This window comes from Oryzias latipes, chromosome 19 (assembly GCF_053564925.1).
Source record: "Oryzias latipes strain Hd-rR chromosome 19, Olatipes_Hd-rR_3.1".
Lineage (NCBI taxonomy): Eukaryota > Metazoa > Chordata > Actinopteri > Beloniformes > Adrianichthyidae > Oryzias > Oryzias latipes.
The window spans coordinates 23,615,301-23,630,091 of NC_136255.1; the positions used below are offsets into that span (position 1 = coordinate 23,615,301).

Here is a 14,791-nt window from a genome sequence, read left to right on the forward strand (position 1 = left end):
AATCTTATTGTTTCAAACTAAAACACCTTAAGATTGTTTTGTTTTTTTATTCAAATTCTTCTCTTTTTTCTAAAACAAAGTGATCAACTGTGGCTGACATCAGCAACTCAGCCTCAAAGCAAAGGACCATGAAAGAGAACAGAAGTTCAGCAACTCCAGGAAAGGTTACCACCCTTTTGATTCCAGAGCTGAAGACATTCAAACTTTCTCCATCATGAAAGCAGACACAAAATCTTTCACGAAGCAGGTCTTCATAGCCAAGCAGCCGAATAAAAGCCGGGTGTCAAATGTCCAATGGAGTGATGTAAAAGACATCAGAAGTGGAAATGCGGTCTCTGAAGCAATGGTTTTCTCCATTTGGCAGAAAAAAAGATGAATCTTGGTTAGAAAAAAATGCAGTACATCAACTGAGAAGTTTTTCTTTTCGTGTGCGCGAGCTCAGAAATTCATCCATTCCAGTGAAAGGAAGTTCTAGCGCTTCACCTAATCCAACAATTTCCGTTAAAACAATGATTCCAACTTTGATCTAAAAGTTTGGAGAAGCTTCCTTTCCTTTCCTGCATGACTCCATGCACTTGTTTGGGATAATCTAAACTCAACAGGACACTTTTTTTTTGTTTGAAGCTGATGACAGACAGCAAACAAGACTTATTTTTATTTTTAAAGTACATGTCTATATAAAAGGCCTGGAAAACACAGAGAAATAAAGTCTTTCACACTGTCAATACTTTTCTGATAGCATATGAAAAGCCTTCTTTTTCACTGACAATCAATTTGCGTGAAGTGGCTCATCTGACCACGACATTTTATTATATCGAAGAGTAGAGTTTTAGCATTGACAAGATTTTCATGGTGGCTGTGTTTGTGCGACAGAAAAAAAAATAGATGTTCGTTATACGTCATAAATACAAAAAAAACTTGAATTATTATCTTGCATAAAAATATAAAAGAGGTTTTTAAAAACCAAACTACTATCATATTTACTGCCAAGTGGGCATTGACCTGCACCAGTAAGTGAAAACTCTTTTGCATTCAAGTGTGAATTTATAGTCTGAGAACTGACAGGTAAATATTTTTATTGTTGTTAGCGATTTTTCGTCACATAAAGTATACTTCACCTCTTAAATTCACTTTGGCGTTGAAGCTTCTCTTCATGTGGAGAAAAGGAACACAAGCATAACTAAAGGTTTTCATTAAGTGATGCTTTTATGCATTGGAGATGCATAAAATGCTTTCGGAGTGTTGATAAAGCTCAACCTGCCAGATGTCTTGGTCATCCATCACTACAGAGCTCTCTACAGTCTTCCTGTGTCCTCATTTGAAACGTTGCATATAATGTTGCAAACCCAAGCATTTCCCCATGAATCCACGTCAGAATCAACCCCCCACCCCCACCCCCCAATGAGACCAAATCACCACAGTACCAGCCTGAAGCTCCTCATCTTCTCATGCAATGGCAGACAGTTGTATTTCATTCTCAGAGTCTTCAAGAGTCAAATTTATGGTTGTTTTCTAGAGAAACCACACTAAAGAGCTCCAGGGCTCTAAACTGGAAAAACCACTGGTGGAACAAGAGTTAGGAGAACGTCAGTGACAGGAACACAGCACGTCTTCGAAGATTGTACTCCCCCATATACTTTATGCTTGAAAAGTGATTAAACTCTATTCATTTTGTCCTGAAACTTAAAAATTACCGTGCAAATAGTTGGTGCCAAAGCACTTAATGGACTGCACCACTTTAAAATCCATATCATTGGGATGTTTCCTCATGAACATTCAATAATACAAAACACAACATCAAGCTTCTGACATAAAGTTAAAGAGTTTAGTGCTGATAATATTCTGAAATATGTTTAATTCTTATCCTTTGCCCCCTGTGGTTTTATTGATCCAGTCTTTCACCAAAAATGACTTCTAATAAAGGTTACTTAAGGCCAATCCAACAACAAATATGTTTGAGGTGGTAGAAATCTTACATAAGAGACACACAAAAAAGAGACAAGGAAAAAAGCACACCGCAAGAATTAACGACAATTTACAACATGTCACTGATCAAAACATTGCTTGTACATTCTTTCAGTTTTAAGTAGGCCAGTTAAACAGACAAAACCAGCATCACAAGAAAAACCCAAGATCCTTAGAGAAAAGTGTAGATGAAGCCTCCTCGGAGCAGCAAAAGCAGCAGAATGGCTTTTATTTGTGAGGTAACACTGCCTCCTTCTGGTTTGCAGCCCTCCCTTAACACAAACATTTGTGCAATCACAAATCCTCTCAAGAGGTGTTGAACCCTAATGTCAGACTGAGAATAAAAACCAAAGGCACACAACTTAATCACCAAACTTCTCCTGACAACAGAAGGTGTCTAAAAGGTGTAGAACAACTTTGTAGTGTCCTGAGGCAGGTGGGACTGAAGGTGCTGTACTGTCTAGCACATTTGCTCATTCAAGAAAGGCTTGATCATTTTTTGCTGCTTGATCAAATGTGTGTTGTCTTTTGTGAAGCACTTGGTCGTTTTTAAAATAAACCTACCATGACTCAATCCAAATAGTATTTTCCAATATTGATTATAATCAATTTAGTGATTTTATTTTAGAACAATTTTATAAAGGAATAGGTCAATAGGATTAACAACTTGCCACAGAAAGATAGAATGGATTGGATTGGATTGTAGGTAAATAAAATTGTTACACCACTGAAAATGCGTCAATCTGTCAAAGTTTCCACAAGTGTTGCATATTTCCAAAGCATGATGGGAACCTTACTGTACACACTGATTGGATAGTTGTATGTTTTGCCCAAACACATTTGTGTTGCCTAGATTTTGCAGAACGCTTTTAGTCACAAAGGTTTCATCACAAGAATATGTGCTATCTTAGATGACCCCACCCTTACATTGACGTGTTCTCCCTACCATGACAAAGGTGGATAATGGTGAAAAGATTTCATGTAATCCATGGACACCAGTGAAGATCACAAATCATTGAAAAAAAAAGTTTTAACGCACTGTCTAGTGGGTCTAGATGGCCCAACTCCCAATGTTAAAGTGCCTAGGATAGAACAAGGGTTACGGATATTAGGAAGAGGTAATCCGATCAAACCAGGCTCAACTTTTCCAAACCACTTTCAATGTCTTATTCATTACAAACTCCACCAATATGTCATGAATTGAAGGGCCACTTTGTGCTGTCAGTGAAGTCCCTCCAGCTCTGTGGCCTCTGTCAAATATTCCTGACAAAAACTGTTCCTGCTAAATGAGCAATGATAGGAATTATTCAAATAGAAAATATTAAAGATCTCTTAAAAGAATTATGCAGATTTGTTGTTCTCTCACAATTTTATTATCAAGATCTGAGGTTTTTCCTGAATCTGCTGTAGCCACTCCTTCAGCTTGGCGGTTACTGCCTCCGCTCTTAGCATACACCCACTTGATTGTGGCGCTCCATGTATGCTTTCCCTGCCAGCATCTTCCACCCAGCAGTTATGTGTTGGATTGTTTCAGGCGCCTCTTTACACAGCTACACCCTGGGTCTTTTTTGGTGTGGTAGATCTAAGCCTCTATTGCTCTGGTGCTCAGGGCTTGTTCCTGAGCTGCCAGGATGAGTGCTTCAGTGCTGTTCTGTGGTCCAGCCCTTTCCAGCCATTGGTAGGACTTCTTGATATCAGCCACTTTAGTTATGGTCCGGTGGTACATCCCATGCAGGGGCTTGTCCTCCCATGAGGATCTGTCCTCCAGCACTGGCTTGAGCTTGAAGTATTCACTCATCTTGGATGTTTCATCCTGGATAGTGGCTTCTACACTCACTAGTCCTCGGCTTCCTTCCCACGGGGCTAGCATACAGTCTCAGGGTGCACAGCATTAAGTTATCCACGAGTGTGGCATGGAGTCATAGGCTTTCTTGTAATCACTCCAGGCTGTGCACAGGTTGGTGTGTCGTGATCTGCAGTCTTGAGCAATGGTTCTGTCAACCAGGAGTTGGTGTTTGGCTCCTTTGGAATCTCTACCGATGCCCTTCAGTGCATTGCTTATGTATTAATGTGCCTATTTATTTTGGTTGCAATTGCAATTGTTTTATAGATTTTCCTTTCTGCATAGAAACTCTTTAAGGACCCCCTCTTGGTAAAATATTGTCTTTGGTGTTTTTAACATGTGCTTGTGGCATTTTTTTGATGATGAAGGACGTACATCAAGAAAATTAAGGTCTAATTTGCATTTCTGAGTACTTTTCTATTCAATGTGTTGTCCATCAGGGGCAGACAGGAAAATCTCAGTTGAAAAACATTCATTTGTGATTTAGAAAATGCGCTGGGTGTGCCACAACCTCCCTGATTCACTCTGTTCTAATGCACCCACTTGCATCTTTTCTGTCTGAGCTCTAAACTCTTTGGCTGGATAATTCAAATATCTTGCCATTATTGCTGCGTCGCCAATGTTAGGTTGGGGGTGTGAGGGGCTAGCGGGAGGGCGTGTAAATAGAGAGCTCTCAGGAATGGGGAGGGGAAGGGGAGATGGGGTTGTTCAATGCCAACAGTCCTGCCCACAACTCAGAAGTAAATGTTGTTTTTAACTTCTGCCGCTCTGCAAAAACTTTGAGTCTAAAGTTCAAAAAGATAACAGTATTTTTAGAGTGATTCGTCTTGTTTCTCCAATAATAAACTATTAAGTTGCTTATTAGCATGTCCACATTTGTCAGGGCGAAAAAAGCCAACAGTTTTCTTTTCCACTCCTTATTTTCTCACATGAATGACATTTGATGCAAATTGGGCCAGAGGTTAACTTCAATCTGAGCTCCCAGGCTTGAGTCGGCTGTCAGACAGCTGTCCAGATGCTGAAGTGATGCACCCTCACATGGAGATGCAACGTTCTCGGAGCTCTTTGTGACTCAGCCATTTCATATGCAGATGCTGTGCCTCTGATTCCTTTTGATTCGGCCCTCCACATTAGCGCTGGGCTAGACTATGTGCACACAAGGACTGTTCAGGTGTAATTGCCTTTCAGGCCTAATTGTCCCGGGCTTTTCTTGTGTTTGGAAGCACCTGTGTGAGGATCAAAGCATCTGATGTGTGTGTCAGCTTTGTTTCAAGTGGCTGTCCTCTCTGCGCACACATCGCAAAGTAATTGCCTCTCCAGAAATTTCTAGATCCAGAGACTGGAGCGCACTTCTTTCTGTCCATGCCTTTAAACGGCTAAGTAAGTATAGATCATAAAAATGGTTTAATAATGCTGTAATTATCTTGAGAGACACAAAATGATCCCACAATTATTCAGGAAAATATTGCAGTAAAATGCTGCAAAACTGCCCTTTTTTCATCACTTTAAGTTGTCTTAGGACTTAAAGGGATATCGCTATAAATCCAACTACCAGTAATATCAAAATAAACTCTTATAGTAAAGATAACTTGTTTTTTAAGTTTACTATATCCCCAGTTAACCACTGTTTATGTCAACAATAAAAACAAAACTGTAAAATCTTCAAGGTATACCCTCATATTTGACCCGGCGCCTGCCTGTTCTCAGTCATATCAAAGTCAGACGTGACAAAAAACAGAACAGACATCTAATAAAATGCACAATCTTCAAGGCAAATATTTGAATTTTGATATAATTTAACATGTTTTTCATCTCTGGCAGGAAATCCTTGCCAGTTACAGCCTCAGCCTTCAAATAAAAAAAATTGGTGTTTTATTCTGCACAGTATAATTGTGTAAATGTGACAGTAAAAACTGGTAAAAATGTCACAAAAGTGTAACTTTTGAGATCTGACAGCAGCAAGAGCGTAATTTGTAAGGAGGGGCCTTGGATAGCAAGGGGGCTTGAGGGTATAAATGCAGCCTGATTTTAACTGGAACAGACAACAGGATTCCATTTTACATCCTCTGATCCCCATTTGGAAACGCATTTTAACCTTTTTTTTTCCAGCTTCATCTTTTTTTCTGATTAAAGAAAACCTAAAATGGATACCTGGAAGATTCAACTGGTTGTTGTGACTTTTTGTGCATTGGTGCAAACTTATCAGGGTCTATTAAGTAGTGCAGAGCAGGCGAGAGGACTTTCCAATGAGTGGCAAGTAAGAGGAAGTCATTTAAGATAAAAAATAAAAATATTTTTTAAATCCAGTCTGGCTTGATTTGATCAAAATGAGTTGAAATCAATTGTTTTTTTTTCTGGCAGAGTGAGTCACTGGACATGAGGCTGAATAACCCAATGGAGGATCTGATGAAAAGATCTAAAGCTCTTCGTTTCTATGGACTTATGGGGAAGCGCTCAGGTAGGTCAGCATTCTGCATCTAGTCTGTCATTTAGCTTTTTTGACGACCTGTCCCTGAAAAAAAACAAAATGTGCTTTTTCTTTGTCATACAGTTACAAAGAAACCATTTCAATTTAACAGACGTAAGTGGGTTATTTTTTATTTCTAATCAATGTATTGCTTTATATCTGAAATGGGTTTGACATATCGGGCGTTATTGCATTATTCAGTTATTTTTAATGCTTGAATTAAAATAAAATCAAGTTAAAGTAGCTCCAATAATAAAATGTGGCACAGCATTAATGAAGTGTAATTCTTTAAGGCTTTCATTTTGTCCTTAATTTTGTAGGAAATAAAGGAGAGATGTTTGTGGGATTGATGGGAAGAAGCATTTCTAGTGGAGGTATGCAACCAAATTTAAATATGATTGTTTTTAATTGAAGATTAATTTCACAGGAAAAGCTTAAAAGGAGACTGTTCAGTTTAAATGATTTGAAAGGAAAAATATTTGGGTAATTTTTCTTTTCATTTTTGGCACAAGAAACATGAAATTTTGATCAAATTTGAGGGCTTTTATAGCGTTTTATTCTGATGTGTTTTTAATACATTAGGATTTAATTACCACACCTCTATTTTTACAATTAAATATTTTTTTCCAAGAGGTTTGGTGTTATTTTATTCCATGCTGAGCACCTTTGAGGAGTTTCAATGGGATATAAAAAAAGGAAATATTTGACTTGGTATTAAAAAAAAATGTTTATGCTTTTAAATCAAAGCTTGTTACAATGGAGAAACCATAAGGAAACCTTAAACCAAGTGGATAAACCCTTAAAAGGAAATCAAACTGTATTGCCGTTATAAAAAAATAACAATAAAGCAATTGATTAAGAATAAAAGAACCAGAAAATAGCAGTCTTATTAAAAAGTTCCTTTTTATTTTAGAATCTATAATCAGAGAGACGCCATCTGAAGCGTCCACTGAGATCCATGTTGCAGAGAAACCATACAGCAAAGGTATGATCCAATTGGTACAAAACCTGAGGTTGTTGTTTTTTTATGTGCATTTGTACAGTGGTATTGCATTTATCTTTTGTTCAAAAACAAATCAAAAATATCTCAAATTTGTCCTCTTTGTCTGCAGATTTACCAGAGGAATGGATTCAAATCCTGTACTAACGGAGCCACAAAAACACCTATACAACTGCACACCAACCAAAGACAAGGCAATCACTAGTCGTTTTTCTAAAAAAAAAAAAAAGATACCCTGCTTAGCTTCAGTTCATGCCGACGCTTGAGAAACAAACCGCCGTTTTTATGATACACATCAGAAATGAAAAGTATGCTGCAAACGGTAGTTCGTTAGCAAATACCACGTTCATGATTTCCACAACTCTAACATTCATAGATGAGAAGGTGAAGGCAGCTTGAAACAATCAGCTAACCCCATCATTTGACCTGAAACACTCCATCAATAAAGATATGAAATACAAAATTTAGAAAAAGTCTCTGAACAGAAGAAAGTAATGGCATAACAACGCAAAAGAAAGGAACACTGGTCTTTATTGAAAGCTTATGCATTTAGGCAACTTGGGGTTTTTGTGAGGCTGAAGGTGTTTGTCTTTCTCTTTTCCCCGTCCTTCTCAGTAGCCTGATGGTCTTGGCTCTTATGTCCCTTTGGGAGGGGTCCACTTGAGCGAGCTCGGGTCTATGGTTTTGTTGCTGTTACCTCGTTTGATCTCCTTTGCTTTCCACTCATCAATCAAGTCCTAAAAGGCAGAAAAAGAAACATTTTTCTTAATTTATATTCGTAAATACACAGGTGTATTATGAAAAGCAGGTTTTAAAGTCAAACAGACAATTATTTTGAATTAAAAATAATACATTTAGATGAATAATTACAACATCATAAAAGGTTTCCCTCATTTTTCCATCAACCGCTTCTTGAATTGTGGATTTGTAGTTGTCATGTCAACGGCACCAAAGCCACAAAGTGCGTTCGGCTTGAGGTTCTTTATGAGTGACTGACCTCGGGCTACACGAGGAAAAATAAGGCTACGTCCACGTTGGGGAAGAAAAACTCCAGATCTGTTAGTGGAGTCAATTACTTAGCCCTTGTGGGGTCCAGATGACCCCACTCCCAACGTTAACGTTGGGAGTGGGGTCATCTGGACCCCACAAGACAGCTTAGTGAAGTCAAACACACGTGCAGTGACGATTGGTCGACAGCGATGTTTTTACTTATTTTCGATGGCGGGCGATCTACCCACACTTCCCTTTGACATATTGGGCACCCCAGGTTTTAGACTAAATGGGACCCAATTCCTTTTATTGTAATAAAACTCAGCTTTCTGACCCCCCCCCCCCCCTGCCCTGCTTACCTGTCGTTTCAACACCAAGTGCTTTCCCTTCCAGTACTTCAGCATCTGCAGAGACTGCAGCGTGCTCACAATGTCCACAGGATTGACGGCGGTTTCCTGACTGATCTCTGCACACCAAGCAAACAGTAAAGCTGTAAATATGTTTGTTGTCTTGAATAAATACAAGCCGTTTGTGCATTGTTACACAGAACCGGTTTGGTCTTTTTTTTGTGTTTGTTTTTACACTCTGCAGTCGAGCACGACATTCGAACAAGACCTCTGCTCACCTTTGATGGAAATCTCTTTGCCTTGAAAGTTACACATGTATCTGAGTAAAACTTCCTTCCAGTAGCTTCTGTAGCTGATGAGACCCAGATCGGACAGAGGTCTCTCAGGGGAGCCCACCTTCTCCTCCACTTTGGACAACAGATAACCTGAAAAAAAGGTTTGGTAGCTTGATGAAAAAAATGTTTTAAAAAAAAAGTGAAACATTGGAACAAAATAAGGGGGCAAATTTACATTTCTCTCATGCTACGTTCACCGTGCCCTCGGCAATGCGTGTTCAAGCAACCACTTCCAATGAATAGTCTACGGAAACTTGCATTTCGGGCTTCTGTCCTCAAAATTCTACCGTGCAGCTACACAAATTCTTAAGTCTGTTTTTGGGCTCCATATGCAAAACGTGCTGCAAGTTAAATCAGTTGAACTTTGACCAATCAGGGACTTGGACATGGTAGGGATGTATGGGGTGGCGCCCTTTTCAACTCTCTTAAGTGCAGACTGTTTAAAAATGAATCATGAAGGACAAGTTAAAAATCGCTGTTTTTTTAGTGCGGCGTTATATTATTCCAAATCTTTCATGTATCGGAATAGAGCTGTGAAAGACAAAGATACGTGAGATTTGCACCGCTGCATCTCACACCGAGCCTCCTCCAACTGTGAGTGCGTGCGCTGATACACGACACATGCGCGGTATAACGTAACAGTAGATGAGAACAGCATTTAAACCTTTATTTTGTCATTTTTATTGTTCTGTAATTAATTTATCCCAGAAAAAGAACAAGGGTTGCATGGACCCCCTTTAGTCTTTCATTAATATGCAGATTTTGAAAGGCTTCCTGAAAAACCGTGTTACACCTTAAATGAAAATTGTGTTTTTGGAGTTTTTAACATGTTTTTGGGGCATTTTCTGATGATAGAGGACAAATTTACAGAAAGTTAACTGCATTTCTGAGTACCGTATTTTCCGGACTATAAGTCGCCCTTATTTTCATAGTTTGGTAAGGGGTGCGACTTATACTCCGCAGCGACTTATATTAGAAATAAATTGAAATAAATACATTGTTAACCCTCCTGTTATGTTCATTTGTGAGGAACAGAGATGATGTTTCTGGGTCAATTTGATGTATGAGGTATGTTAAGTGTTAAGAGTATGTTAAGTGACTCAGATAATCAGCAAACCTTTTTTACAATAAGATCTTGAAGGCTAACAACATAATATTCTATTTTCCAATGATTTCATAGATTCAGAAATGCAATAAAAATTACAACCGTTTCTACAAATACAGGATGAAAACAGAGTATTAGTTGGCCAATGATGCTTAATGAAAGGAATAAATAAATAAGTATGAGAAAGAATTACTGTGAAATTATGAGATAAACAGTCTGCTATGATTGTGTCACATGAGGTTGTGCAAGTTATTATATCTTGGTCTCAGATTTTGTCAAATAAATTTCCCGTCAAAATGCGACTTATAGTCCAGTGCGACTTATCTGTGTTTTTTTCTACTTTATAATGCATTTTTGGGCTGGTGCGACTTATACTCCGGAGCGACTTATAGTCCGGAAAATACGGTATTTCTTTATTCAAATGGTGAATCAGGTGCAGTTTGTAAAAGATTCTATTTGTGAACGTAGAAAATACTTTAAGTTGGGGATGTGAGGGGCTGTAAGCTAGCAGGAGAGCGTGTAAACAGCTCCCAGTCCAATTTCTAATAAACTCTTGCCGCTCTGCAGAAGCTGTGCCCTAGAAGACGACAGTTTTTTTTTATCTCGGCAAAAAAAAAAAAAAGCATCATCATCAATAAAAGACCAATGGAAACACTTTGAAAATGGATCAAAAGATGATAAGAGTGGGACTTTAAAATAGGGCTAGAAAGATAGAACAAATAAATGAGAAGCGGTGGAGTAAACACGCACTGAAATCGATGAGCATCTTTCCAAAGCCCTGCCTCATGTACTGTGGCATCGTCAGGATGCAGGACACGTTGTAGTTCAGAAATGAATTCTTCTCCTGGAAGCAAAACAAACCAAGATGTTTGCTTTTACATTTGTGAGGGAAACAGGTTTAGAGAAATAAACAAGCCTTCAAACTGTTGAGATAAGGTTCCATTGGTTCTATTCTTTTTCCAGCGTTTTTCCTTTACCTTGGAAAAATATCCCACTAAATGACAGCCTGTGTTGTCCGCCTCAGTCATAACGTAGAAGAGAAACGGCTCCACGTCATAATAGAGTGTTTTGTGGTCCAGGAAAAGCTTGGCGAGCAAACACAAGTTCTGGCAGTAGATCTGGAAACGACAGCATTGCTTCACCGTTTGCACTTTTACAGCTGAATTCAAGTTTGTTTTGGATGTTAAGATAAAATGTCTGAGATGTGAAAATGCTCACCTTATTCTTTTTGCCGTCGACTTCAAAAACGGATATGGAGCCTTTTCTGTACACCTCGTCTCCTGGGGGATGCTTCCACACACATTTGGCCTAAAGACACAACAAATCGTTCCCAGTGAGAATCAAATCCTAAATAGAATTGTATTATAAATTATTTTTTGGCCCCCAAAATGCATGGACTATCTTCATTTCTCTGATAAATGAAGTTTCTGGCCGTCTCACCATGTGTCTCCTGAGGATGGTTTGGCTCTTCATGTACTTGAGGCAGAACTCGCACACGTACAGGCGACCGAGGCGTGCGTACTCCTCCGGATAGGGCGAGTGGTACCAGGTGTCCAGCTCGAAGCGGCCAAACACGATAGTCTTGATCATGTTGTTCCCTTCCGTGATCTGACCCTGAATACGAAGCTTTTCCTGCGGAAGTCACAGACAGCAGGTGTCAGCATACGAGTTTTTAATCAGCCGAGGACAACAGGGGTCAAACGACGCCGTACCAGGTCTTCAGACGCTCGAGCCTGGGCCTTGCGGAAAAGCTCCAGGTCGTATTCACTGGTGATGTTCTCTAGCAGAGGTTCTCTGGTGTTCCCGTGTGTCTGCCGGTGCTCCTGTGGATCACAGGTTAGAACATGAGTTCTGAGCGAGACGGCATATAAAAAAAACCCGCAGAGCAATAAGAGTGTTGGCGGTGGTGGGATGTACCGTGTGTTTTTCTTTTTGCTCTTTCTGCTGCCCGGCGTTTCTTCCCTTCCTCATTTCAGCGACTTGCTCCTTGTATTTGCTCTGTTTTGGTGTTGGAGTCTGCAAAAACAAAACAATATTAAATAACCGACCTCACTCAAAACAGTCATAAACAATTATTGTTGTAAACAAGTTTAACTGTAGCCTTTTTTCTAAAAATTCAAACCAAAACTATAGTGTTGCCTCGCTATTTCACGGTTCATACTTCATGCAATTTTGGAAGTTTTTATTTTTTATGTTCCGCGTCCTGATTGGCTGTAGACCACTGTCAATCAATCTCCTCCATGCCATGTCTTCTGTACAGAATGCAGCCAGTTCGCCAAATCTACATAAATCTTCAACCACTTACAAATTTTTTGTTTTCGTTATTTTATTTTTATACAAAGGTTTGAACTTGTAGAGTTAAAAAAAAAAGTGAGAAAAAGTTCCTGTCTGAGACAAAGAGTATGAAGTATGCAATGAAGAGTTTTACAGCCTTTGTTGATTTTGTCTTGGGTTATTTTTAGAACACAACTCCAGCAATAAACAAGGAACCACTGTATTATTCTATTGGATTGAATCCCCTGCAGTGAGGATAAACGTTGAGGCGGCAAACCCGCTACCTGGTGACGGGTTGCGTGGCGTGAGCTGTTTTCTTCTTGCGTCTTTGCTTCCTCCTCTTGTTTCTCACGACTGATGGCTTTTACCTGACGATTTAATGATACGGTAGTTTTGACAAACACACAAAAAAGCTCTTGGAAATGAATTTAACTTAATCAAAAGTTGTTAATCTTTCCCATAATGCTGTAACAGCTCAATAAAGTCTGGAGGAAAAACAGTCAAATAAAATACTAACTTAAAACTGTACGATATGATTAAACAGAAACTGGATCATTGGTTTACTCACCTTGCACTCATCTGCAGAAAGATTGTGATAAAGAGGGCACCCTGATACGGCAAAATGGCGTTCGTGTTTCCCTGTTAAATGGCCTAAAAGGTTACAAGAAAAATGAAAAAGGGTTGCTGATTTTAAAACACGAAAGAGTTTGTAGAGAAAATGTGTGAGCAAGTTTTACCCAGTGAGTTACAGCCCGGGGTGGGGCATTTCATGTTGAAGTTGTAGGTTTCATGACAGCGGCGGCGTTTGGGTCGATGGGAGAGGTCTTTATCTGAATCTCTGCTGGCTTGGTCTTTGGTGTGGCTCTCATCGTGAGAGGCGTTTGGGCTGGAGATGTCCAGCTCCGATTCAGATGAGGGGGCATTTCCCGTGGGGGTCAGGGGTGGAGATTCGTCATGGTCGGCGGCTCGCTTCAGGTCTGGTGTATCTGATGGAAGAGAATCGAATAAATCCTTCAGAAGACTCATCTATTAGCATGGCATACGTTTGCCGCGCTGCGCTGACGAACCCTGAGAGCTTTGACTGAGGCGGGTGGAGGCTCGGGTGAGGCGCTGCCTCTTAGGCATGTTTCCATCACTCTCTGAGCTGTGGGTCTGTTCTCTTTCAGCAGAAGAGTCAGAGTCTTCCGTCCCGTCTGACACACTCCCGGCCATGGCTCTCTAACAAAAGAAAATAATCATTTATTCACTATTTTTAAGATAATTTTCAACAATATAAACAATGGAAAAAGAGAGGAAACATTGCTTAAAAGAGAGAGGAAAGAAGCAAACATAGTAATCTTGATATATATGATGAAATAATACCATTTATAATAACACCATTCTATTTATTCCTTTATTTTGTTAATTTTAAACAATCAATAGAAGATTTATAGGTTTTATTTTCCCCATTTTTTCTAGTTAAATAAAAAAACAAGACATTTCAATAAACAGTTTTTTTTGTAAGAAAAAGATTTATTTTGAAATATTTTTAATCTTATACACTAAATGCACCCAAACAAAAGAAAAGCACGTTTAAAAACAGTATATGTTTGACACATTTACACGATCAAGATTGCATTGTTTTCCAGATCTGCACGCTGATTAAACTACACAGATTACATAAACAAATACAGCATTTTTAATTTAAAAGGCAGCTTTACACACACACCAGCTTTTATCTTGAAATGAAAACGCCGGGCTTTATAATTGACAAAGAAATAAAACGAAGGCTAATGTTTGGATGGATCCGCCTAACGACAGCCACCAGCCAGTGTCTCATTTATTATCATGGTGCGGCGGCTGGAATCGTTACCAAATACTCTAAAGCACATTTTTTGTTGGAAGTCTTGTGATTAAGATCGCTCTTAAATTAATTTAACGTTATTGTGACGGTTTCCTGAATGGAAAATGGTCGAACATTCTAGCTAATAGTACCCGAATGGTCACACATCGCAGCTAACATCATGGCTAAAAGCTACACCTTAGTGCAACCTAAATGTGTTCTTACCTGTCGTCTGCGTGGCATGTTCACATTAAAACTAATAGTTTATTTGGGTTTAAAGAAAAACAACAACAAAGAGCAATAATGGTGGGAGAACGAAATGAAAAACAACACTTCTTAATGATTTTTTGTCATTGTTGCCGGGCTAACCTGCGCCAAATTCCCCACAGCGGTAGATTTGGGAAGTGCACTTCCTGTTGTAAATATTTTTTGTAAACCTCCTGACCAGCGGGGGGCGCTAAACTACATTTTCAACAACAAGCTTCATGAAAACAACTGTCAAGTACTTAGTAAACAAAAAATAATTCATCATATTGTTATTTATTCAAATGTGCTCTGTAAACATAATTTGTTACTCATTTACTGAAGTTTCCTTTTTTTTATCCCCCCGTTCATTTTCTTTATTCTTCTTCTTCTTATGTAC

At 39.1% G+C, this 14,791-nt stretch overlaps 2 protein-coding genes across 3 annotated transcripts; one reads left to right on the forward strand and one right to left on the reverse strand.

Annotated features, from left to right (window-relative positions):
* Positions 1-5,838: 5,838 nt before the first annotated feature.
* On the forward strand, positions 5,839-7,436 carry LOC105356520 (uncharacterized). 2 transcript variants are annotated; one of them, XM_020712005.3, is made up of 6 exons: positions 5,839-6,065; positions 6,170-6,266; positions 6,360-6,389; positions 6,596-6,649; positions 7,189-7,260; positions 7,388-7,436. In XM_020712005.3, exons 1-6 carry the CDS (start codon positions 5,952-5,954, stop codon positions 7,420-7,422), a joined length of 402 nt encoding a protein of 133 aa, XP_020567664.1. In that variant the 5' UTR covers positions 5,839-5,951; the 3' UTR covers positions 7,423-7,436. The 2 variants fall into 2 exon arrangements, with proteins under 2 accessions (XP_020567664.1, XP_078793440.1); XM_078937314.1 differs by lacking the exon at positions 6,596-6,649.
* Positions 7,162-14,556, reverse strand: kat7b (K(lysine) acetyltransferase 7b). The gene is made up of 14 exons (XM_004080168.5): positions 14,374-14,556; positions 13,394-13,544; positions 13,064-13,312; positions 12,895-12,977; positions 12,611-12,694; positions 11,970-12,068; positions 11,765-11,875; positions 11,493-11,684; positions 11,271-11,360; positions 11,030-11,170; positions 10,803-10,896; positions 8,891-9,037; positions 8,625-8,731; positions 7,162-8,012 (listed from the first exon to the last, which is right to left on the reverse strand). Exons 1-14 carry the CDS (start codon positions 14,389-14,391, stop codon positions 7,911-7,913), a joined length of 1,668 nt encoding a protein of 555 aa, XP_004080216.1. The 5' UTR covers positions 14,392-14,556; the 3' UTR covers positions 7,162-7,910.
* Between the last annotated feature and the right edge of the window lie 235 nt (positions 14,557-14,791).

Coding starts and splice junctions, on each gene's coding strand:
- kat7b (XM_004080168.5), bottom strand. Junction 12,069..12,610: donor GCCACGCAACCCGTCACCAG/GTAGCGGGTTTG, acceptor TTGTTTTTGCAG/ACTCCAACACCAAAACAGAG. Junction 11,685..11,764: donor CTCGAGCGTCTGAAGACCTG/GTACGGCGTCGT, acceptor TGACTTCCGCAG/GAAAAGCTTCGTATTCAGGG.
- LOC105356520 (XM_020712005.3), top strand. CDS start 5,952: ATGGATACCTGGAAGATTCAACTGGTTGTTGTGACTTTTTGTGCATTG. Junction 6,267..6,359: donor ACTTATGGGGAAGCGCTCAG/GTAGGTCAGCAT, acceptor TTTGTCATACAG/TTACAAAGAAACCATTTCAA. Junction 7,261..7,387: donor AGAGAAACCATACAGCAAAG/GTATGATCCAAT, acceptor CTTTGTCTGCAG/ATTTACCAGAGGAATGGATT.